Raw genomic sequence first — 26983 nt, forward strand, 5'->3', positions numbered from 1 at the left:
AATTTGAGTTCGTAATTTGTTCAAGTTATGTATTAAATATAGGTATTTATGGGTATGACTCAGGTTTTAAATTACAAGTAGGGACTAGCTGCGTTGAATGAAGAAACAAGTAGGTGGCGGTAATGCACAAATACGGTTGCCAACCGCCAATGAACCCAAACAGAAGAAGAAGAAGATCAGAAGAAGAAGAAGAAGAAGAAGAGCAACCACAAAGAAGAAGAAGAAGAAGAACAGAGAGACAATCCGAAAAGGAAGAAGAGTCACTGAGTCAGAGGCTTATTTTTAACTCTATGGTCAGAGGCTGACCCGTCATAATGTCTTCTTCTGTCTGTGGTTCATTCTTCCTCCACCAGCAGCAGCACCGTGTCTGCTCTCACAGCTCCTCATAACTCACTCCATGGAAACCTGGAACGAGCCGAGCTAGCAGCGCTAGCTTAGCACCGGGGGGGGGGTTGTTGTCATCAGAGTCATCATCCTTTGATAAACAAGAAGTGGAGCTCTATTAGCTGTGTTGTTGTCTCTCTAAGCTAAAGAAGCCCAGCGCTAGCGTTATTATTACACGGTAGCTGTCTGTGTGTGAACATATGGCGGTGGTCTCTGGCTCTTGCGTCCGGGTGGGTGGCGGGGGGTCTCGGACCCCCTCCTCCTCCGCGGCCCCCCAGAGCCAGCAGCAGCAGCAGCACGTCTCCTCTCAGCCCATGGTGGTGGTGTGGGAATGGCAGGACGACCAGGGCTTGTGGCGGCCTTACAGCGGCGCGGTGAGCGGACACATCGAGCGCTGCTTATCTCCCCCTCCTCCTCCTGGGGGTCCCGGTGGGGGTCTTTCCGGTGGTGGGGGTCCTCCTCCCAGTGCTGGGGGTCCCGGTGCCACCAGCATCTGCCTGGGCCAGTCGGACCCCAGCCTGTCCCCCTACCTCATAGACATCCCCAGCCTCAAGCAGTTCCGACAGGACACGGGTATGTTTTATATACACTAGTGGGGGGAAAAGTACTCGCATTGTTTTATTTAAGTAAAAGTATCGATACATGCATCGCAGTTAGCTGTAGAATACAACTCTCGTAGACGTATTTATGATTCTGACGTTTTCAATCTACGAGAGCTGTAGGGTTCACGCCCCATAGACACAGGGACTTTCTGCACTATGCCCCGTAGACACTCCAAACATGTACAAATTGAAAATAAAGGTGCTTACCCCCACGTCCCAAATGTTAACTGTCTCTACGCGGTAGTAGTTTAATGTCATAATCCATATATTTCAATAAAGAAGTGTTTTAATGCCGTCTCTGGCCGAACGCCATTTTCCCACCCTCGTTTACTTCCTGTTTACATTGAGTGTAATTCCGCGTTTCACCGGATGCGCCCCGTCACTACCCGTCACGACCGCCCATTGGGAACTTCCGACAGAATCGGCCACAGACGGCATTAAAACACTTCTTTATTGAAATATATGGATTATTACATTAAACTACTACCGCGTAGAGACAGTTAACATTTGGGGCGTGGGGGTAAGCACCTTATTTTCAATTTGTACATGTTTGGAGTGTCTACGGGGCATAGTGCAGAAAGTCTCTGTTTCCATGGGGCGTGAACCCTACAACTCTCGTAGATTGAAAACGTCAGAATCATAGATACGTCTACGAGAGTTGTATTCTACAGCTACATCGCAGTATAGGTAGTCATCGCAGTATAGAGCATCGCAGTTCCCGCCCACTTCCTGGTTTTTCCTGGTGCCGGAAGGAAAAACTCAATGCATTTTTCCCATTGACATTTCCAAAAATATTTATATCAATTAATTTAAGCCTAGAATCAAGCCATCCAGGGTCCTGGTGAATCATGACCATAAAACGTTTTTTTCTGTGATTTTTTAAAATTTTATATTTAATGATATGATATACTATATTTAATAAATACCCTCTGTTTTGCCGTTTTCAAAAAAGTTTTTTCACAGAATCAAACGTTTTATGGTCATGATTCACCAGGACCCTGGATGGCTTGATTCTAGGCTTAAATTAATTGATATAAATATTTTTGGAAATGTCAATGGGAAAAATGCATTGAGTTTTTTGAAGTGGCACCCGGAAGGGGCGGGAACTGCGATGCTCTATAGATAGTAGATAGTCCGTTAAGTGGAAGTCCCGTACTCAAAATGTACATGAGTAAAAGTACTAAAGTATTGGTATCAGAATGTACTTACAGTACCAAAAGTAGACAGTACTCATTAGGCAGAATGTCACAAGTTTAAAAAAATAGTAGATCTATAAGCTCACAATCTATTTGCAAATGCCCGGGCTGAAGTGGTTAGTGTATGTGTAAAAGTACAGCAAATTGGAAATACTCCAGTAAAATAAAAATACCTCAAAATTGTGCTTAAAGGGCTAGACCACTTTGGTAGAGGTTTGGGTTGTGTAGTTAAAGGGATACTTCACTTTCGGGCCGGGGACACATTTAAAAAAAATATTAAAAATAAATGAAAAAAGTTATGGAAAATTCATGGCCCCCTCACACATTAGTAGGACACTGCGTGTCGTGAGGGGGCCATGAATTTTCCATAACTTTTTTCATTTATTTTTAATATTTTTTTTAAATGTGTCCCCGGCCCGAAAGTGAAGTATCCCTTTAACTTGCCATGATGTAACTCATGGCAAGGTGGACAAGAAATCAAAAATAATTGCTATAAAATAATCCATTGATTAGAAATTGAGAATTCAAAATATGCTCCTCATTGACTTGCATTGTATGGTAAAACAGCTCTCAAAGTCACTCTTTTTGCACACAAACGGATGAAAACAAAGTTGATTCAGACAATATAGAACATCACCAAACCCAGTACTGTTTATTTTATTTAATACAAATATTAACTTCCTGTTGATTTTGCTATTTTTATTAGGAAGAAAACCCGGACTGGATCTGTGGATCTAGATCCGGATCTTCAAATAGTAAAATAAACAGGAAGTTAACATACAGGTTTACAGGGTTTGGTGATGTTCTATATTGTCTGAATCAGCTTTGTTTGTTTACGTGCGAAAAGAGTGACTTTGAGAGCTGTTTCATTGTACAATGTAATTCAATGAGGAGCATATTTTGAATTCTCAATTTCTAATCAATGGAGCAATTATTTTTTATTTATTAGCCACCTTTTGGGGTTACATCATGGCAAGGTAACTACACAACCCAAACCTCTACCAAAGTGGTCTTGCCCTTTAAGTACAGTTGTTTAGATCGGTTCTTCACGGCCAAGGCTTCGATTTCTCCATGCAAGCCTTTCTGTCTTTCGCTCGATTAATTTGTTTAAAGTTTCAGTTCTGCTCCGATTCAATATATCGGTTGAAAAAAAAAAAAAAAGGTTACTAAAGCCCTAATCTAAGTTATGATGATGACGTTTGACTGCTCCATGCGTGTTGTTACTATTCTTAATGTAAATGTGATATAATGGCATCATGATGACATGGTTTAGGTTAGGTTACTTCCACACGTGTGGTTGTTTGGGCCCTTTTCCCAGCTTGTTATAGTAGCATGTTTATGTTTACAGCACCAGGTACGTTAGCGCAGTTGTTCTAAAAGTGGGGTCCGGGGACCCCCAGGGGTCATTTTGAGTGTGTTCCAGGGGTCCCCAGGTAAACCATTGATAGTTGGAATTGGAAACCAAATCGACCCTTACCAGTATGTAACACAGAGAGTGTACAAATGATCATTTGTACATTTTCAGAGTTATGGGGGTCTGTGGCCTAATGCCTACAAAATATAAATGAAAAAGTTTGAGAACCACTGCGTTGGCGGATGTCAGTCAACGCCTAACATTAGCTGCTGGCCTGTTCAAATCAATGTAAAATATTGTATCTAGTGTCTGACAGTGCTGTGGTGGCTGGCTACTGATCTGTATACCGAAGTGCAACATGACCCCCCCCACAGGCCAGAATTAATGGTCGCTCAATACTATTCACAACACAGTACTAGCGATAACAAGTTTTTCTTTCCTCTTTAAACAATGTTACACTTGTCCAAACCCTAGTGTTATGCACTTGCAGCTGCTGTGATAGAAAAAAGGTCTCTGAAATGTTTTGAGTTTCAGTTTGTGTGAACAATGTAAAGAGCGGTTAAGGCTTAAGGGTAGGGTATTACATTAAAAAAAACCTCATGGTTGGATACACACCTGAAACTCAGTTACTTTTGATCAAACCAAAACAACAGCACCAAGTGAAGGATTTGCTGGTTCAACCGATTCCTTAGACTGGACTGGATTCATAAAACTCAATACATTCATTGGAAGGGGCGATGGGGGGGTGTTCATAAGATTCTACTGTATTTAGGTTATCCAACATCAATCCGCCTCTCTTTTTCAGGAAAGACGCGATCGGTGCGTCGGTCGCTTTTCGCCCAGTCCTCGGGCCTGGGCAGCGGCGTCTACTGGGAGTGGGCCAACGACGAAGGCGGCTGGACGCCGTACGAGACGCGCACTTCAATCCTGTTGGAGCACAGCTACCAGGCCCGCCAGGCCACCGCAGACTTGAGTCCTCACGGATATAATTACATAGTCGACCTCACGTCCCTGGCCCAGGTTAACAAATCCACCAGCTTTAGACGGCAAGTGCGGCGGCAGTGTAACTTGCCCTACCCGCTGGCGTCCCCGGGCTCCTCCGCGGCCGTCCCCTCCTCGGGCCCCGCCTGCTCCTGCCAGCAGTGTCTGAGTCACAGCAGCACGGGTCCCATACCCAGCCGCTCCCGACACTCGTTTTCGTCGGGGCAGCTGAGCAACCGCCCTAGCCTGCAGGTGGGGGCGGGAAGGGCCGTGGTGGCTCACCCCACCCCGGTCTATTCGCCCTACCCTAGGAGACCTCTCTCCGTCGGGGGCATGTCTTGGGGCTGTGCTTGGCCTCCGCCGCCCCCCGGTAGTCAACTTTCTGGGCCAACGTCGCTGACGAGCTCGACGGCTGGTAATGGTCTAAGGTTGGTATCTGTGTGGTTTGGTTTTGAGTTCTGCACTCGCTCTTAGGTGTACGTTTGTCACTGATGGACTGGTTAACCCATTGACTCATTGAGTGCCATTAACGTGTTTCACGTGTTTTAGCGCTATGGTGCAATGTGCCATTAACACATTGACCGCCGGGCCCGTAGTTCTACGGGCCGTTAAATCCAACGGTTAAGCGCCGATCCCGTAGCCTACGGGCTGTGGTGCTTTTTCCTTTTTTTCCGATTTTTTTTTTTTTCAATTTTCTAGGGGGACCATTTTCAGTGTAACACCACCCGATGTCGACCGGAAGTGCGATCACGTTTTTTGTTTCCCGTCTGTCTCCATTCTAAGTCGTACACAAAAACCCCTGTAAAAGCCCCTGTAAACATGTAGTTTTTCATCCTCGCATTTCCCATGTTAACTTAAACGGTCAGAACTCAAACATGGCGGCTCCGTTTGACACGTGGTCTTCACTGGTAGAAGCAGTGAGATCTCCGCGATGTTTACAAACAGTGCACAGCTCAATCTTAAGGATTTTAACAAGATCTGTGGCGACGTGAAAAAAACAAAAAACAACAATAAAACGTTGGCACTGGTGAGTACATTATGAGATTAACCTCTGGCGGTCAATGTGTTAACGTGTTTCACATGTTTTTGAAAAAAATAGAAAAGAAACACTTTTTTTTTTTTTTACTCTGAACCCAAGATATCATTATCTGAAGATTTGCAGCTCCATCCACTCCTTGTTTAACTTATAACTGAAAAAGGCTGTATCTCGCTTCCTAAGCACTTTTTTTTTACTTTGAAAAAATAAAAAAATAGAAATCGTAATGGCCAGAAATAGATATTAATAATTTGGGCACTCAATGAGTTAAGACCTGAGACGATTCGTAAAAATGTTTTCTAAATCCTAACAGTTTTTTGAACAGCATTGAACTCATCTTTAGTTTGGCTTTGGTGATTATAATTTTTTTTAAATGTGTTAACTTTTTGTCACTGGGAATAAAAACGGAGAGTGCACAGGCCCGTAGACACCCTTCAACTTTGTGTTTTAACTTGTTTCATGGTACTATTTCTGTGTTCTCACGTTACATCCGCATAATATGCTCTCATAAGCTACGATAGGCAAATGTTGTTGGACAGAGGAGGATAGAACACAGTGTTTCAACAGAATCGGCAACTGTTGTGGATTTGCTTTGTTTACCTGAAATTGGAGAGAGATGTTATCCATTTAAGCTGTTTTTCTACTAGTACTATGAACTGAAGGGGGCACTGGGCAGTGAAAACAACATTGAATTTGAACATTTGTGCTGTCTTTCGAAGTGAAGTGCTACCTTCAGTTCAGTAACGCCTGGTGTAACTTGTATTCAGCCTTTTTTTAAATACTTTTGTAGTTGTGTGCCGCCTGTGTTGCACATAGAAAATAGCAGATCTACAAGCTCACAACGTGCTGCATCGTGAGCTTGTAAATCGGTCTTGTTTGGCATATATCTTGCTTGTACCAGCGCAAACCTTTTCTGCTGTTATGCTTCCTGCATGTCAGTCAGTCAGTCAGTGTCTCCTTTTTCCTGTTCCACAGTGTTCCTGCCATCCCTGTCCAGCTGAATGGATCCACCGGTGTGAGCTCTGCCCTGGCAGGTAAATGGGTCACCAGCCATCCATCCTGAATGTCCTGTTCTGCGTCACCGCTATTGTTTGGCAGTTGTGTGAGACATTGTAACCAGGGTTCGCTACCACAAAAAATAGTGGAAGTGGGTTTGGCATTTTCTTAACCACTGTTTCCCTATATACTTATTGGTTTACTATAGTGTTGGGCGATATGTCAAGAAATGCATTCCCACAAGAACAGCTCAGCTCCCAAGTTCTTCTGGGGGTCCCCAACCACCGACACAGTGCAGTGTCAGTGTCGGGTTACTATAATAATACGACAGCACACTGTCAGTATGAGGAACAGAGACGAGACAGACAACACAAATGGAACTTGACGGGAATCTTGAATTAATAGCGTGTCGAAACGAAGTTCAAGCAGTGTAGAGACTAAATCCTAGACGTACTCGTATGAACCCTTGTGGGTGCAATTCATTGACAGCAATGATGTTGCAAACACGGCAACCAGTTCCCTTTTCACGTGGGCTTTGTCTTTTTAATAAGACGGACAATAAAAAATCCTGCAGGCTATTCACCTGGATCAATCTCTCTCTCCCTTGAAAAACGAGCGTAGGGCAGCAAATCCCCAATTATATTTTGTGTACCCTTTGATTGACTGGTGATATAAACATAACTGACACAAGGTATTAACAACCAGACTTTGCCAATTGCTGAGAAATTTGACAGCAATCAATTAAGAATTAAGTGCAGGATCTTATGAGACTGGGACAAGCATTGTCAAGCGAGGCTTTTATAGAGACCAGCTAGATAGGTTTCACTTTATTTTTGATGGCATGTCTAAATAAAAATGGATCGCAAACAAAGACGGCTTAATTGTGATCGTCATTGCAGTCACTGCCCTGTTTTGTGAAAGACTCATTGGATATCAGTGCAGCACAAACATGCATAATATGGCCCAAATTGATTTTCATTTTGTGCATGCGTTGTATGGAGCTGTACAGCTTAAAGCCAATGTAAGTGATAGTTTTTGGTTAAAACTAAAAGTTTTTAGTTTAGAGGTTAAAGCACTATTTTCTGATAGTAATCATTGCTATAGACTGTTTGTTCAGTAACAGGAGTCTCCCTGTCTCTCCAGCTCTTGAGTATTATCAGAATATATAGAGCTATTTAACACTTGTTTTAACCAAAGAAAATCTCTTACCCTACCTTTTAATTATGTTGAGTTGAATTCCCATGGAGGCAGACCATTATATTTGCAAAATAAAGGACAAAAATAACCCGAAAAATTGCCTGTATTTGTCCATTCACCCAAGCCTATCATATAATGAATTATTATGAATTTGGGTTAATAATTTTAACCTAAGTTAATTGTTAAATTGGGATCGTATGATCAAACCCAAAAGGAAAGGAAATACTAGTATAGTATATAGTAGGGGGGGGTGTGTGTGTGTATCAAAAGCAGTGGCATGGATTCCCCATCCAAATCAAACTCTGATTGTTACGCTTTAGCCTCTAGTTTGAGGGCAGCAAACTCTGCCGACAAACTGCCCAGCACAGTGTTTTCTTCCAGTTCCGCACAGATGCTAACACAATATCCTGTCAGGCCAGATATTCCCATGTATTGTGAGCCTGAGCAGATGCCATCATGGCTGTGGTGTTCCTGATGTGGGTGTGTCAGCATTCAATATTCCACTGACAATTGTGCGAGTTTGACCATCAAGAGCCATGTCTAACCAGCCAAAACGTATTACTTCCCTCGTCCCCTTTATTTGGAGAAACACCTGGACTGTGTAGCGTACACAGAATGAGAATAGAAGGCAATAAAACCAGTGTTCTTGTGGTGGGTTGGGTTGACCGGGTTCTCCTTTTTCATTTGGCCCACGTTTTAGTCGGTTGGCACCAGTTGTACCAACATGGCTGCTGTGTGTCAAACTTACGAGCCAATTAGTTCCGCTGCAGATAATCAGTAACATTATTGCCTTTAAAATGGACACCAATGACAAGTGTCAGTCTGTTTCATCATCTTCTAGGAACTATTGGACATGTAAAACAATATGGAACCTTAAAACAACTCTCCAGGTAGACTGTAAGAATCTCTCCATTATGAATACAGTACTGTTAGTGTAGTCTATCCTATTTTGGAAAAGGAACAACATTCAGTCTTGTGAAAGTGATACGGAAGGGTAAGAAATCAAACCCACGCATTTTTTCTTCAATGATAGACAGCATGAATCCATAGGCAGAATATTCCAAAGCATGTGCAGCTAGAGCAAAGACCTCTTTAATGTATACCCTGCAAATCCCTGATTGTTAATTACGGCATTTTTAGACTTGAGTTAAATTAACACTCAGGATTTGCCGTGTAGGGCTCTATTAGCCCCTAATGACTCTTATGGATAATGACCGAGGGGTGTAATGAGAAATGTCTGTCTTGTAAGAAGTAAGAAGCCCAAGCACTTGATTTTGTATGATTTTATGGGTTACCATGAAAATGCACCTCGTTTAAATTATTCAATGCTGTAACAATCAGGAATAACACCATTTAACCAAAACCACAAAGATGGAACCGAATTTTATAATGATTGGGGTTAGTTTTGTCATAAATATGGCTGTTTTGTTTTTGTGTTGCTGCCTGTCGTCAGCTTTGTTTCTATCACGAGCCAGCAGAGACCCTTGCTGGATTAATTGGAGGATCCTCTGAATAAGCCTGTAAAAGATTGAAGATGGAAGAATGAATAACCGTCTTGGTTTTGTGGCCCGATCACTGCACACAAATGGCCAATCAACTTCGTTTTTTTCTTCTCCTTTATTCTTTTTTTACAATGTCTAGATAACAGCTGGTCATTTAACCCATTAAGACCTGGAACGCATCTGTGTCACTTTAAATGTCTTTGGCTATTCAAAAATAGCAGATATACAAGCTCATAGCGCGGCACCGAGTGCCGCGCTATGAGCTTGCAGATCTGCTATTTTTGAAAAATCGTGAAAAAAAATATGTTTCATTTTTTTTTTTTTTTTCAAAAAACTTAGGATTTAGAAAACATTTTTAAGAATCGTCTCAGGTCTTAATGGGTTAATAGAGTCTGCAACAGTCTGCAGAACATTTTTTACTATTGTTTTGTCACAGTTAGATTCTTTGATTTGATGAGAAATTGTAGCACTTTTTTTTTTTTTTTTTTGCATAATAGAGAGCAATTTGAAGGTTACATGAAGATTTGCATGCTTTGATTTTCCATTTTCCTATTGCATTATTCTAGTTCAAACAGCAATGTACAAACAAATGGATACTTAATACTCCAATGGGGCGAATGGTGACAGTTGTCGTTTAATTCCACAGCAAGATGTTCACATGAAATCCTACCAAACTTAGGCTTTGACATAAATAGGATAACACGCTAAATTGCATTAACCCCTCTACCTCAGTGGTTCTCAACCTTTTCAGGGCGCGACCCCCCCCCCCCCCCAAAATAATCATATTTGAACTGGGGACCCCCTCACCCTGACAAGCACTTGGAATTGTAGGAGTTGAGGCATTACATTCAGTTTGACTCGGTTCCACAGACAAATATTGTGAAAATAGCCGATCTACAAGCTCAGTCACAACGCCTCGTTGCGAGGCGTTGTGAGCTTGTAGATCGTCTATTTTCATTTTTTTTTGCCTTTCTTATATTATTTGACAATTTGGCCAATGTTTGACCAGTTTGGTATAGTATTAATAGTATAGTTTGTTGATTACGTTTGACTGTATGCATCTTTTTTCCATTTTAACTTAAAAAAAAAAAAAAACTCTTAAAGGGATACTTCACTTTCGGGCCGGGGACACATTTAAAAAAAATATTAAAAATAAATGAAAAAAGTTATGGAAAATTCATGGCCCCCTCACACATTAGTAGGACACTGTGTGTCGTGAGGGGGCCATGAATTTTCCATAACTTTTTTCATTTATTTTTAATATTTTTTTTAAATGTGTCCCCCGGCGGAAAGTGAAGTATCCCTTTAAGTCCTTAAATTGTCACTTTACTGTTATCCCCCCCCCCCCCAAAAAAAACATGTGGGTCCCGACCCACAGGTTGAGAACCACTGCTCTACCTGACTGCTATTGTGTGTGTGTGTGTGTGTGTGTGTGTGTGTGGATGAATCGGGACGGGAGAGTGCAAGTTGTCCACTACTGCTTTGTCCTGCTGCATTTCTCATCCTTTTGATTTCTTCCTCCCTTGCCCCTCCCTCCGGCGATATCTCCACTGGCTCTCCACCCCGGCCTCCCTCCCCCCCACTCATCCCCACCCCACCCCACTCCACTCCAGGCATGGCCTCCATTTTGATGTCAGCAGTGGGACTCGGCGTGCACTTTACCAGCGCCCCCCTCCCCCAGCAGCTGCAGCAGCCTGCTCCTCTCTCTCTTCCTCCTCCTCCTCCTCCTCCTCCTCTTCTATCCCCAGGCAGCAGGCCCAGCAAGGCCCACAGCAGCAGCAGTTCAGTTAGGAGGGCAAAGAGGCAGCACAGGAGAGGTAGCTACCACATCACAGTTGTCCCGTTTTCTTTGCCTCTGCGTTGTGTAGTCCTGTCCTCCTCCCCGGTCCACCCACCACCGACTCCTCCGAGCTGACATGACGCATGGACAACATTTCATCTCGCATCTCAACCCTGCATTCACTTGCCACATTGTGTTATTCCTGGGGGCTGTCAGGTTTCTACGGCGTTGGCGCTGTAGGAGGCGAGCTATCTGGAATTGGGTCTGTCTGTCTGTGTGTGTCCGGGGCTTATCCCACAAACCACTGGACTGATCAGCGCCACATTTCTTGTGCGCACTGACGGTAGGCCATGGAAGTAATTGCCCACAATTTTAACTGACATTTTACAATTGAAGTCAGTGGGAGTCGGATCGGGCTGAGAACTTGCCCAAATATTTTTGTCGTACATCATAGATCAGTGGACCCCTAAATTAATGTATATTTGACCACGGACCCCCATCTGAAAAGATTGTGTGCCAAGGACCCCCCATACTTGATTTGTGGTGTTAAAAATGTCAAAAATATTCAAACATTTTCCAAGAATGTCAAGATTTTGGGAAAATGGCTGATATATAGGGCCATGGGGGTCCCCGGACCCCACTTTGAGAACCTCTGCATTAGACCACGGACCACCATAACTCTTGAGAGTGTACAAATGGAACCAAATGGACCCAAAAGGGTCCATTTGGTTCCATTTGTACACTCTCAAAGAGTTACAACCACATAAGGGTCCATTTGGTTCCTAACTATCCATCATTTATCTGGGGACCCCCTGGAACCCCCCCAAGGACCCCCACTTTAAGAATCCACATGACAGCCACGCCGTTATAAGTCTAGTTTTTTTGTTTAGTTCATCATCATCTAACCACCACAGTGAAGAGAAGAGTTTAAATTTAGCTTTAAACATCTTAATTTGGAAATGTAATTTTGCTCAAAGAAAAAGGCATAGGTGTGCTGACACTTTGAAGCCACCTTGTCAAAGAAAGAAGCATGCTTTCTTTTTTTGGTGGAACTTGAACGTTAATCCCACCCATCCTCATTTGTAGGCCTCATTTCCCCCCCCCTGCTTCGTATTAATTTCTGTCTGCATACATTTCCCATCTCTGCCTGAGCCGTCATGAATATCCATCACATTTATTATGGCTGTCATTCATCTATGTTGCCCATTTGTACTCTGCTTCTTTTTTTTCCTTTTTTTTCTTTGAATCCACTGGAAATAATGAGGGAGCAGGCAGGAATCGAAGCGAGCGCCCATATCTACGGAAATGTGAACAACCATTTAGAACGGCGTTCATACGTTGTTCACTCTGTCTCTCAACTGGTGGCCTTCATAAAGAGACACTGACCCAGGCGTACAGGATTGATGCCCCCACTAGAGCTGTTGTAATTGAGCAAAACCCTAAAGATGGATGTTTACCACTGAATCTGGTTCCACAGCGGACTTGACACTCCCGTGTGTACATGAGAGGGGAGACATGCACATAGACTGATGGTAGTGGTGTGTGATTGGTATAAAGTCGTCCATTACTCACCCTTCATTCCAACCATAGCCACCACCATACATTAGTACTGTATTGATTCATTTTGCATGAGCCTCATTTTCCATTTTCAGCCCTGACCCTCAGTGCTGACATGACACATCTACCCCCCACTGCCCCATCAAATAATTATTTAATGGCTTAAAGGAATACGCCACTGTCGGATTTGTGGATGTTTTGTCAATTCGTGACATTAACGGTGTCGATCGATGCAAAAATGTTTTGATTACATGCAATACCGCCCGAGAAAACAAGAAGGTAATTTTCCTGTTCCAGTCTGAACACGGCGGTTCTCAATGTTCAGTGTCGACTGCAAAGTTATTTCTCTAGCAGTTTTAGGCTGTTACCCCTAGTGGCAGAGGGGAGAATGACGTCTGTGTGACTATGTCAGCACCAACCCGATCTCCAGAGGACAACGTTCTCTTTGAACGTTTTTCAACGTTTTTGAAATTCCGTGAATAGACACGGAAAAACCCGAAATTCCGTGCATAGCCGCCTCGCATCTCCCCCATTGTGACTAAACCATGACGGAGGCGCGCAGTCACAGGCGAACTGTCACCCCGTGAAGGACCACCGAGGGAGCTAAGGCGACCGAGTTGCCGTCCTGAACGGTGTGACGTTCGCCTGTGCCTACTCAGCGCCGTTTGAGTTATGTACCGATAGGCACAGAATCGTAAATTTTGTTGTGGGGACTGCTTGCGACTGGTTACGCCCACCGTGGGACTCGCCGTACATATGCACGCAATTTCGGGGTTTCTAGGCGACTATCCACGGAATGAAGTGCACTGTTCCGTGCAATGTTACGGAGATCTCTGGAGATCAGGCTGGTCAGCACACAGAGTAGACAATCTGTGCTTTCGATTTGCTGCTTCGGCAATGCAGAGAGCATTGACGGACTTGGCAGTGCACCATTTATTGGTCATTAATCCTACTGATAAAGATGGATAAGGTTGATAAACAATGGAGTATTCCTTTAAGGTTTATTCATGAGTTGTGCCTTGGACCCATTTTGTATGGCAGGGTGCAAAGAGCTTAATATATACATACATACATGTCTGGATCAATACACATGCCTGTGTCTTGACTAAAAAGTCAGGTGCCAGACTGCAAGCCTGTGACGGAGAATTCATTGTCATTGTCACCTGACTGATTTGAATGGATTTCAATGGCAGCCTCACTGGGCCCTGATACTGTGCATTCTGGGTGTGGATACCAACTCCTTAATCGTGTCCTCTCCTTTCATGCCTCAGCCCAGAGACCAGAGGAGGTGATCCAGCGCTACATGGAGGGGGTGGCTGTGGTCCCAGATGAGGTACTGTGAGACCCATTCAGTCTTTTAAATCAGTGGTTCTCAACCTGTGGGTCGGGACCCCCATGATTTTGGGGGGGGGGGGTCCCCAGATGACATGAACATTGGACTTTTAAGACTTTTTTTAAAGGGCAAGACCACTTTGGTAGAGGTTTGGGTTGTGTAGTTACTTTGCCATGGTGTAACTCCAAAGGTGGACAAGAAAGACAAGAAATAAAAAATAATTGCTCCATTGATTAGAAATTGATAATTAAAAAGATGCTCCTCATTGACTTACATTGTACGGTAAAACAGTTTTCTTGACATAAAAATTTCAACTTCCTGCTGATTTGACTATTTGAAGATCCGGATCCGTGTTTTCTTCTTAGTAAAAATAGTAAAATCAACAAGAAGTTAACATTTGTATTAAAAAAACAAACAGTACTGGGTTTGGTGATGTTCTGTATTGTCTGAATCAACTTTGTTTGCGGTTGTTTACGTGCTAAAAGAGTGACTTTGAAAGCTGTTTTACCGTACAATGTTCTAAGCATATTTTGAATCATCAATTTCTAATCAATGGAGCAATTATTTTTGATTTTATGTCCACCTTTTGGAGTTACATCATGGCAAGGTAACTACACAACCCAAACCTCTACCAAAGTGGTCTTGCGCTTTAATACTAAAAAAAAAAAGACCATTACTGCATCAAAAGTAATCAACAAACTATACTACGGTATATAAAAACTAGTCAAACATTGGCCAAATTGTCAAATAATCTAAGAAAGAGGCAAACCTTTTGAAAATATATATTTTTATTTATTTATATATAAATATATATTTTCACAGATCGCTGGAAGCCGACAATCTGTGGAAGTGAGTCAAACTAAATGTAATGCCTCAAGTCCTACAATTCCAAGTGCTTGTCAGGGTGGGGGGTCCCCAGTTTAAATATGATTGTTTTGGGGGGGGGGTGGTGTTTCAGTCACGGTCTGAAAAGGTTGAGAACCACTGTTTTAAATGGGGTGTATGTTGTGTTTACAACACAGGCAGTTGTGACGCTAACATCTTCAATCTACTTCAGGATTGTATTATCTGCATGGACCATCTGTCAAATCCGTCTGGCTACCAGACGGCGTCATCAGAGGGCGGGGCCCAGAGCGTCCTCCCAGACACTGTGGGCAGGTTCACCAAGTGTGGACACACCCTGCACATGCTCTGCATGCTGGCCATGTACAACAATGGAACCAAGGTATGAGAGTCTCCAGGCTAATGTTGCATGCAACGTGCATAGTTAAGACGTGTCAGGCAAAACAGAGGGCAGCACAAGCAGTAACATTTTGAAACATTATTGTCTCCGCCAGGCCGAAAGGCATGGCGAGAGAGTATGTTTTACCCCCTGTCCGTCCGTCCGTCCGTGTGTGTGTCCGTGTCCGTGTCTGTGTGTCCTGTCTGTGTGTTAGCAGCTAATCTCCGGCACCGTTGGCCTGGTCGCTGCAAAACTGCACACACACTCCCTCGATGCCAATTCAGAACCTCTGCCTCAACATTTTCACATGGGCCTGTTATAGCGCCACCTGGAGGCCGATTTGTGCAAAACCCATTTTTTTCACCCATATTCCATCCTCATTGGCTAAGGTTGGCTTCCAAAATTTGCAGGATTGGTCCATTTTGAACAAAATGCCTCAAATCATGAACGCAGCTTGCGATTTCCGTGAAATTTCACAAACGCATTACCACTAGGCCGAGGAAGAAATGCCACTTGACATTTTTCAAATCAGCCTCATGGTGGCGCTATAAAAGGCTGATTTGTGTTTGTAACTATAACTGCACCGATCTGCGTGAAACTTTGCACGCACACTCCCAGAGGCCAAGGAAAAACATCTGCCCTGCATTTTTCACATTTGCATTTTATAGCGCCACCAGGAGGCCGACTTATGTAAAACACATTTTTGGATATTAAACCTTCAGATTTTATCCACATTTCACACAAATCGGTACACATGATCTCTATAGTCATGTGATCAAGATAGAACTGTTTGATTTTTCATATTTCATCCTGATTGGCTAACATTGACATCTAAAGTTTGCAGAAGTGGCCCGTTTTGAACAAAATGCCACAAATCATGAACGCAGCGTCCGATTGAGCTGACACTTTACAAGCACATTCGCACTATGTTGAACAACAAATGCCATCCTTTAACATGGCCCTATTATAGCGCCACCAGGAGGCCGATTTTTTCAACACTTTTCTTTTTTGTATTACTCCTACAAATGTTGTCCAATCATCGTGCAAATCGGTACCCATTATCTCTATAGTCAAGTGATCAAGATGGTTCCGTCCGATTTTTCATATTCCATCCTGATTGGCGAATTCCGAACATTGTTGGCCCACACTAACCTACCTGACCTGGCGGAGACCTGTGCTCCGAGGAGCACTTTTTCTAGTTTTGGTAATGTTTTTTTGGGTCATGCGAGTGAAGAAGACACTTCTGTTGATCATTGAAACCACTGGAAAGAGAATTATCATACTGGAAAGTGGTTGGTGTTGAGAGAGAATTATCACACACTATTCTACCCGATGTTGGCACAATTCAGTCTGAATTAATTTGGTTCGCACTGCATGGCACTGCTTTTCAGTAAATGCACACATTGAATATAGACTACAAATTGACTCGGGAAGCCATACGTTTAGTTCTGTCCTCATTAGCATGACATTCCATCAACTACAAATGCTGCTGCCATACACTTAATATTCTGTTCCCTAAGATGAAAAGTGTAGGAACTGACGTTCCTATACGCTACATGTCCCAGTTCAGTCAGTTCTTATTAACCCATTAAGACCTGAGGCCGATTCTACAAAATGTCTGTTTTTAGAATGTCTTCTAAAAACTGTTTAAAAAAAAAAAAAAGATTATGTTACTATGTCAGTGGTTCTCAAACTTTTTCATGTCAAGGACCCCAAAATGTATATGTATTTGCCCAAGGACCCCCATCTCAAAATATTTTCTTCCAGGAACCCCCCCAGAAGCAAAGATTTGAGTTACAAATGTTGAAAAAAAAAATTATTATTTTTTTTTTTCAAAAATAGCAGATCTATAAGCTCATAGCGCGGCACTCGGTGCCGCGCTATGAGCTTGTATATCTGCTATTTTTCAATAGCCAAAGTGTAAAATAATGCTTTTTTTTTAGCTCAAATCATAAAATGACACACAGATGCTTCTCCACGTCTTAAAGGGTTATTATTACTTCTAGTATGTCATCTTGAGCACATGTAACTCATGCCCCCTGTTCCCTTCCTCCAGGACGGTAGCCTCCAGTGTCCCTCGTGCAAGACAATCTATGGAGAAAAGACTGGCACCCAACCCAAAGGCAAGATGGACATCTATAGCATCTCCCAATCGCTTCCTGGCCATCCCAACTGTGGCACCATCCAGATTATCTACAGCATACCCCCTGGCATACAGGTAATACCGCCAAACACTGTGTTTGTAGATCTGCTATTTTCAAACAATTTAGAACTTTTACTTTTTGTACATTTTGTACATTTTTGTACATTTTGATACCAATACTTTTGTACTTTTACTCATTGATGTTGGCTTTTACAAGCACAACATTGTAGCAGTGGTGTAAAGTAACTAAGTACATTTACTCAAGTACTGTACTTAAGTAAAGTTTTGAGGTATTTCTTTTACTTTACTGGAGTATTTCCAAATTTCAATACTTTTACTTCTACTCCACTACATCTCAGAGGTAAATATTGAACTTTTACTCCTCTACAATTATTTGAAAACTTTAGCCGATCTACAATGCTCACAATGCGTCGCATTGTGAGCTTGTAGATCGGCTATTTATTTATACATTTTATACATTACTTCTGGTACTTTTAAGTACCTTTTATTACCATTACTTTTGTACTTTTACTGAAGTAAATGTTGAATTCCGGACTTTTACTTGAGTAAAAAATGTGAGTACTTTTTCCACCACTGATTGTAAGCTTTTACAAGCACAGCATAGTAGTAATCTTAAGTATTCTCTTGTGTTCACTTTGTGTTCCTCATGTCTGTCTTGTGTCTAGGGTCCAGAGCACCCCAACCCGGGGCAACCATACACCTGTAGAGGTTTCCCTCGCTTGTGCTTCCTTCCAGACAATGAGAAGGGCAGAAAGGTAAATGAAAACTAAAATGTCTCCCTTCTTTCATCCGCTGTTATTGACACCATCAGCAAAGACAACTGTATGGTAGAGAGTACTATGTTAAAGCTGCAGTCCATAACGTTATTGAACTCTAACCAGTCTGTATGGTAGAGTACGTTAACCCATTAAGGCCTGAGGTTCCGATTCTACAAAATGTCTTCTAAATAACAGTTTTGAAAAAAACTCATGTTGCGATGTCGGTGGTTCTCAAACTGTTTCATGTCAAGGACGCCAAAATGATAAGTATTTGGCCGCTGACCCCCATCTCAAAATATGTTGTTCCAGGGACCTCCAGAAGCAAAGATTTGAGTTAAAAATGTTTGCTTTAAAAATATATATATTCAAAGATTTGCTCAAAAGCAGATCTACAAGCTCATAGCGCGGCACTCGGTGCCGCGCTATGAGCTTGTATATCTGCTATTTTTGAATAGCCAAAGTGTAAAATAATGCTTTTTTTTAGCTCAAATCAAAAAGTGACACAGATGCGTTTTCCAGGTCTTAATGGGTTAATACAGTTAGGTCCACTACTGGTTGACGAGAGGTATTGCATGCAATTCAAAGGGAAATGTATCGTCTTCCCAACGAAAGTCTCTCTTATAGTCCAACAGAACATTTCAGCGCTCATGCGGGGGAGCCAGTTTGAATCCCCGGTAGGGCATTAAAGTTACGAACTGCAGCTTTAATAGGCCAAATGCTGTGCTCAAAATAGCAGGTGAGCGTTGTTCTGAGATTATGCAAGTTTGTCATATTTTCATCTACAATTTGCAGCAAGAATATCAAGCTCCTTTAAAGATGGGTAGAATTGTGTCTTGACTGATGGCAAATGCACACTTATCTTTATCTCTCTCTCTATATATATATATATACACACACATACACTCACACAGTATACGTTTACAATTATATAATTGTCATTTGCACATCACTTCCCAAAAGGTGTTATCATGATTCATGATACAATAAGCTTATTTTGTCCTTCAAATATCCATTGTTTCTATGTACATTTTCTAGCTATTTCCTAGCTTTCTAGTAACTGCCACCGTTCAGAATTGGTTTAATATAATAAATAACCGTGTCACCACCTTTTGTGTCAGAAATGATCGAGAGTTTCCTGAGACAAAATGGCCTGTGGGGAAAAACAGTCCTCAACATAAAATATGATTGTCTCTCTACATAGATGGGATAATCAAGGTCACACCTACTGGTAGATTGTGACATAGAATTATAATAACATTTCCCTTTTCTTCCAAAACGTAATGCAAGACAGCCCATCTACAATATAGTATATTAGCAGATACTGAACATGTATATGTTGCTGAAATATATGGTTTTATCAAAAGAAAACCACCTAAGTGGAAAAAGCGGCACTCCAAAATAAAGATTGCAAGACAGTGGCTCAGATGTGGTTTCTCATTTTATTGAGAGATGTGAACGCTAACGCGTTTCGGCCGCAGCCTTCCTCAGAGCAGATTAGATTAATCTCGCGCTATGAGCTTGTATATCTGCTATTTTTTAATAGCCAAAGTATAAAATAATGCTTTTTAGCTCAAATCTAAAAATGACACAGATGCGTTCCAGGCCTTAAGCTTAATGGGTTCATCTCTATGCTTCCTGCACACAGGTCCTGGAGCTGCTGAAAGTGGCGTGGACGCGGCGTCTCATCTTCACCGTGGGCACGTCCAGCACCACCGGCGAGCCCGACACGGTGGTGTGGAACGAGATCCACCACAAGACGGAGATGATGTCCAACCTGTCGGGCCACGGCTACCCCGACCCCAACTATTTGGACAACGTCCTCTCTGAGCTGGCCTCTCAGGGCGTGGCCGAGGACTGCCTCAAACAGCCCGGCCCCAGCTAGGCTAGGCTAGGCAAGCAGAGCGCCTGGCTTGCAGACTGTCTCCATCAACTACTGACCAGTACATCTGCCCCCCCCCCCCCCAGAGAGAGAGAAAAATGAAAACCTTTTATGTCCTCAGCCACTGGTTAGTTTAAAGTCAGCATTGCACAGAGTCCCTTTACCACCACGTTTGAGTAACTGGAGGATAGACATGAGCAGAAGACTTAAAAGCTTCTTTAAGAAGCTTTGTAAAGGTGCATAGCGTAGTGCAGGGGGTTGGGCAACCTTTTTTTGGGCACGAGATCACTGAACAGTCAGTGAAAACCACCATTGCTTTTACGTCTTTAATATGGGCTGCAAACTAGAATACAAATGTAGAAATAGTCCATTTAATTAAAAAACTTTTGAAGGACACAAACATAGAAATATTGCATTTAATATGAAAACTTAAAGAGTAAGTCAATAATTTAATATGAATAATAAATATAAGGCGTATAATGAACAATAATTATAAAATAATTAATGTACTTTCAAAATACCAATCCATTCAGGCATCACTGAACTTAAATATTAAATGAAACAAAAACAAATTAGTCCTGCAGAGACGATAGAGTGAAATTTAATTACACATCTGTTGCTGTCTGGGAGCTAACTGCCAGTGCGTAAAAAGTCAGGATGGTAGCTGCAGGTTACGATGCTCAAAAAGAAGCATAAACGGTGGTTCATCTGTCACTGCTGATCAATACTTTGACTTAGAATGTAGGTATTTAGCGGTCACTCTTATCCTTGAAAGCCTTCATGTGAGCAAACACAGTACCTCACTACCTTCATGCAGTCATACCATCAAATGGCATTCTGCCGAAAATGCAGTTTGCCGACATTAGTAGTCTGTTGACTCGTCCGACTGGCTACAAATGATTTCTTGTTTGGCAAGGACGTATGCTACGGTCGCATTCGCTTCCTTTTTCTCAGTTCAGTGTCGGCTGGGAAAAGTCTTACAAAGTGATTTGTGGTTTTGTCAAAGTGTCGTTCCAAGTTTCCTTTTACTTTGCCATCGCTGCGCAGTTGTTAGATATGACAAATTCATTTTCCATTCGACATGAAGAAAAATTATCTTTCCCCGTTCTGTGTGGAAATGACTCTGTCTTCTGTCTCTTCGCATCTCTTCCCAAACTCATCGTCAGTACTACTCTCTCGCCAGCTGTGGTTTAAAAGTAGTAGCCGAGTACTACTAACAGGTTACTCACCTGAACCATTGATATGCTGCCAGGGCCGCTCCTATGTTAATTTGTGTCGCGTCGCTCCCATGATATGACTAATGGGGGGTTTCACATTTAAACAAGCAAACCTGAGCGTGACTGAGTGGCGGGTGATGTGAATGGATGTTTTTGTCTGGGTTTTCTAATTGCTCGCGGTCGACCAAAAAGCCCATTAAGATGACCGGTCGATCGTAAACACATGGTTGCCCACCCCTGGCATAATGTTTATCAAGAGGTATATTAGAATGCATTAACTCCAGTTTCCACTCCAGTACATTTCTGCTTGTCTTCTATTCCAACCCATCAGATGTGCTGCACATAGAAGCTGAGAATACGGATGACGGTGGATCTCCCATTGACTCTTAAACTTGATTCATTGTACCTTCACGTAGTTCAAGAGACCCTCTTGTAATCCCATAGACCTGCACAATTAAAATGGTAGCTTACATAGGGGATAAAAAAAAGATTTCATTAAGCACTTTAGTTCTTACAGTGCATTTATTCAAGATTTGTCATGTACCAGGTTAGGGCTGGTTGGATTGTGTTCTAATTGGTAATTTATGCAATTTAAGAATGGGTATCTCTGCGGGGAGAGTCGTGTTCAGCACAAGAACACTCTGAAAATTCTATTGACGTGGCTAGGTTTAATTCACCTAACTAATGGGAAAAGGCAATACCTTGTTTTAAATATGAAAACACTGTAAAAGAAACCGTAATATGTCCATGGATACTGGTTCAGAAATTACAGTTCTGGCTTGGATTCCGAGAGACTCTTCTAGTTTTTAAACATGGAATACCGTTCATAATTTGACCCTAATTTTTGAGTGATTTACTTTCCCAAATTTGATCCGCAGATGGCTACCGCACTCACATGGTGATTCACATGGGTTATGAGGTGGAACAAGATCCTGTAATGTGTAAAACATAAGGCTTGAACCATTTTTCATCCAAGTATATCAGATAGACTACTGAGAATATATATTGTACACAACCTCTGGTCAAGTAAAACGTTCAAGTGTGACAATCAAGGTCAAAATATTGCCAACAGGACCAGCGGTGTTGAAACAAGAGACGTGTAAAAGTCATTGTTAACCTGACCACTGGCTCTGAATTGTTCACTTCTGTTATTCTGCCCATGATATTGCAGTACAGTTGTTTAACTGGGTCTTGAGATGTATGCAAGTGTAAACATTCTCTGCAATAAAGAAATTATATAAAACAATTCTGTCCCCTTATGAGGTATACAGTAGGTTATATGGATATGATGGTTTAACATAGTCTGATAATACTCTAAAATAATTGTATTGTCACTAATTGGCATTTCTGGCTACTGTGCTATCCTTAACTGCTAACATTTTCCAGGAGGGTATATTCCATCTGTGGAGGGGTAGCTGGTACAACATTACTGTGCCCACCAACTCTGCCAAAGTGCCCTGGAGCAAGGCACACCAAAAAGCACATGAACTGTACGTGTATTCAACTAGCATGTTGACAAAGTGATTTTTAGTTGGAAATCTCAGTAGTCAGTGGTTCAGGTAGATTCACAGATACACCTCTGAGGCTCTGAAGCAGCTGGACCTTTTGCCATGATGTTGCCTGTCTGCTGTGCAGTGATTCTGATACCATGCATGTACAGTGTTGGAAGAAGTACTCACATCGTGTACTTAAGTAAAAGTACCAATACCACAATGTAGAAAGTCAAATAATTAAAATCTACGAAGTAACTAAAGTTGTCAAATAATTGTAGTGGAGTAAAAAGTACAATATTTGCCTCTTGAGATGTAATGCAGTATTGAAAATTGGTAACACTCCAGTAAAGTAAAAAATCCTCAAAAGTGAAAATGTTTGAGAAATGTGCATCGAGTTAAATAATTTTAATTTTTCAATGATCCTAATGATTATCCTAATAATAGAGAGAGAGCAAAAAGATGGAGAGGGGGATGGAAGTAAACCTCCTGTTTACCTGCAGGAGTCAGGTCTGCCAAACAGAGCTTTATGGAAGTGCTGCCATTCACACAATTCTGCCCAAGGCTCATGCTGTGCAAGACCCCCCAACACCTGAAACTCTTCCCGGATATTGCTCAGCTTCGAGAATTGATGCAATGGTGGAAAGGCAGAAATGATACATATTCAGATGGCTATATGTTGACCATAGGAAGATGGAGACGGAATCTGAACAAATTAATGTCACTCCCAAGTCAAACATAATGTCAATCCTCTCAGGTTAGGCCCAATGATCTCTGCAAAGAAAGGGCAATCTGAACGCAACATTTGAATTACACGGCAATAAGCAAATGTATCTAGAATCATATACCCGGCCATTAGCATCAGTGCAGTCAGCCCTACAGTACCTTTCTGCTCAACTGCCTCAGCCAGTGCTCGACTCCCACAAGCTGCTCAAGCTGTTGCCTTTCTCCCTGGACTGACCCCCTCCACCGCACACATTTCAGCCCCAAACTATACAGCAGTCTCAGCCTGTCAACACAAACCCACATCAGTTGCACTCAGTCCAAGTATAATGGAGTCCACGGGTTGGGGTTTGTGCCATCAGCGATCTCTGACTGCACCCTCGACTCCCACCTCACTCATATTCTACTTTTTCATCTCACATTGTGCCACAGCCTCGAAGTAGGCCACATGAGTAACTGGCCCTTGAAACTATCAATCCCAATGTTCTTACCCTCCCTCAGCTCCTTTCATTTACCCTCACTCATTCCTAAATCTGACACACTCTTCATGTATAAAAATACCATCTTTTCTGTGTTTTACTAATGAGGACCGCCATGAATTTACCACTCTGAAAAAGGCCCTATGAAGCCCTTTTATTCCCTAATGAACTTGAAATGTGCAAATATCACATTCTGTTCTCTACACTTACCTACCACTTGCCCACTTGGCATATAGCTTGGAGCAGTGATTTGGCCAAACTCTGCACCTGGCTCTGAGATCGATATCCACCATTATTAATCCTCCCATTCACCCAGGAGATTCCAGAGGTTTCTATAACTTTGCTACAAGAGCCTAACCAGGCTAACAAGAGCCAGGGAGGAGTGGGACCCTTGTAGCTCCAGTCTCTAGAGTGCATCTATAGAACTAGATAGCTTTTTTTTTTCTCTTTAGTTTTTTTCTGCCTTTATTGATAGAAACAGTAGACTGACAGGAAATGGGGAGTGACACGCAGCAAAGGTCGTCAGGATCGGGATTCGAACCCACGACACGCTGGCAGCCTAGGTGCCCAGGCGGCTACACCAGCCGTCCCGGACAGAACTAGCTAGCTTGTCCTTCCCCATGTCCAGACTAGTGAGCGCCAAGGCAATTTAGTTGCCAACTATGCAAAGTATTCCCATTCAACCAAACCAGACACAGTAGGCAACACCCCTTACACTGATTGTTGCCCACAACCCTCATCTGATAAACCCCATAGAACATATAGGTCTTCAAAAGGGTCTCCAGGACCCCTAGGGGGCCCTCAGAGTTACAACAGGGGGGCCACCAAATCTTTGTGCGATACAAACTTGTTTTCTTTTTTTTTTACATATATCACCAAATCTCTACACCAGAGAGCTGGTGTAGAGGGGGAAAAAAGCCAGGCCGAGTAAAGAGCCAAAGTACAGATTTAAATGGTTCAATGTCTGAAAATACACATAAATATGAATCCAACAGATTTATAGAAAAGATCATGTGTAAACAAACAATAATTCACACAACACTGATGATAACGCTGTCAGGAACTGGTGTTAGGACACAAGTGCAGGAACTCAAACTCAAAAAAACGCAGGAGGTGAGGATCACATTAACTTGACTTTACTTGACGACCGACGCAGGATAACAACGGTACAAGTTACACACAGACATAGTCTTTTTCACTACAAGAATTACACCCCAGTAACTAACAACTCAAACATAGAACCTGACACACTTAAGATCCAGCACTGAACACGCTCAAGGACACAGACTACACAATCTCTGGAGCTCGTCACACAACCAGGCTCAGCTGGTCCTCACAGGGATTCAGGGCAATCAGACTCTTAGGAGATTGCATGGCCAAGGGGAATTAATAGCAGGGCATGCTAGGGGTAGAGGCAGAGGCAAATCATGGACAAACGGGGAGTGGCTGAGGCTGTGACCATTACAGATGCTGTCAAACAAGTCTGTGAAGCTATCTATGAAATTATGAAAAAGTTTAATCTGCAACGTCATTTTATACAAATAATCTCTCTCAGCTAAGGGGTCCTTGGCCTGAAAAACGTTGAAGACCCCTGCCATAGAAAGTGTTCAACTTGGCCCCTGGGGACTAGACTCTCACTTGACCCTTCAGCCCATCTGACCGACCCATCTGAATCAATACCCAGATACACGGTACGTTTGTCTCTTCCAAGCCTTCTGCTGAACTTATTGATGTGGAGAGACTGTGGCAAGTTGATGTTCTTCCATTCACAAACAAAAATCCGAACCACAGAGGCTGACCCTTTGAACCTAAATGTCTGACTGCTGTGGCACCCCGTGTGGCACTAAGAATAAGGGGGGAGAGAATAAACTGAACAAGGCCTTTTAAGACCATGCCTCATCCCTTGAGGAACAACCAGAGGAATACAAAATAAAGGTCAAATTTTATCCACCCGTAATGTGGGAGAGAGAGATCAGCTCGATCAAAAATTCCCTGGGAGTTTCACTGGGAACCCAAAACATATCAAGTACTGAACACCAGCATTAATAGAAATTGAGAAGGAATACATAATTCAATGCCCAGTGAGTCATGTTTCATCCAACCTCGCTGACCTTGTGACTCCAAACCATCTGGGATGGTGATTATCTTCCCTTTCCCAGGCTGTGTATGTCAGGTGACTGCACAAAGGTGTTTGGAATAATCTAGGTCTACTAATCACTTCTACTCTTGCCTCATGAAAGCTTGCTGTACCTACTTAATCTCCAAATCCGTGCGAATGGGCTAAAGGAGACCAATAGCATTCCAGATGATGCTGTTGTCACGGATGGAGCTACATCTAACTAAAGGACACTGGTGAGCGGGTACAAAGACCGGCTTCATAACCAGTCGGGTGGAACAGTCAGGCGGCAGGCCTGTTGTGCGGCAGATAACCCTCCCATCTATTCCAGACTCAGACCTTGAAGTGTAATTTCTGTCTAGATCAGTTGTTTCCACATGGATGGACGTTAGAAATATCAGCAGTCAGTGCATGGTTCAGGTAGAACCCTTACTATGCAACCAACCCTGAGATGGACCTAAAACGGTATCACCTGGCTGTAGCGTTTGTTCATTTGCCGGGATTCGTGTATGCAATGCAGTGATTCTGATTCCTCATACAATGTCATCATAAATATGTATGTACACTAATTTGTGTGCATGGTACACACTTTTATTTAACATTGCAATTTTCAGTTGTTTGCCTTTGTTCAGATTTATTAAATGATTTGACCTCACAGTGTAATTGCCATAATTCCTGGAATGTGTCAAAGCTTGAACTGAATGGTGAAGCAAGCTTAACTACAGGCAGGGGGTTGATTAGAATGTAGCCTACTTCTGTTGGTCACTCAAGAAACCATCAAGAAATATGGAGTTGTTCTAACCCTCCTGCAGTGTTCGCTTCAATTTTCTTCAACCAGTGGTCAACAGGGGTCTATCCAGTGATTATATATAGAAGATTCACTGAAAATGATTATCATAAATACACGGAGACCATAATTTGTACACAGATTATATGTACACATCAACATGCAGTCATCTCTCTGTCTGTCTGTCTGTCTGTCTGTCTGTGTGTGTCTGTGTGTGTGTGCGTGTGTGT

The 26983-nt window shown here is 42.5% G+C and overlaps 1 protein-coding gene across 3 annotated transcripts in view; it reads left to right on the forward strand.

The window, feature by feature from the left end:
* The first annotated feature begins 206 nt into the window (after positions 1-206).
* Positions 207-26983, forward strand: part of dtx2 (deltex 2, E3 ubiquitin ligase) — a 449633-nt gene continuing 422856 nt past the window's right edge. Inside the window, exons 1-9 of one of the 3 annotated variants that reach the window (XR_013933657.1) lie at positions 207-957; positions 4342-4945; positions 6529-6587; positions 10862-11065; positions 13857-13918; positions 14976-15143; positions 17197-17358; positions 17970-18059; positions 19708-21129. Coding sequence is in view for 2 of the 3 variants with exons in the window: in XM_080436349.1 (XP_080292475.1) it covers positions 585-957; positions 4342-4945; positions 6529-6587; positions 10862-11065; positions 13857-13918; positions 14976-15143; positions 17197-17358; positions 17970-18059; positions 19708-19944 (1959 nt within the window). In the remaining variant the exon portion in view is untranslated. Of the gene's footprint in view, positions 958-4341; positions 4946-6528; positions 6588-10861; positions 11066-13856; positions 13919-14975; positions 15144-17196; positions 17359-17969; positions 18060-19707; positions 21152-26983 lie in introns of those variants that run through there. The other 2 variants (XM_080436349.1, XM_080436350.1) reach the window with 2 other exon arrangements.

This window comes from Gymnoscopelus braueri, assembly GCF_963280865.1.
Source record: "Gymnoscopelus braueri genome assembly, chromosome: 8".
In the NCBI taxonomy this organism is placed as follows: domain Eukaryota; kingdom Metazoa; phylum Chordata; class Actinopteri; order Myctophiformes; family Myctophidae; genus Gymnoscopelus; species Gymnoscopelus braueri.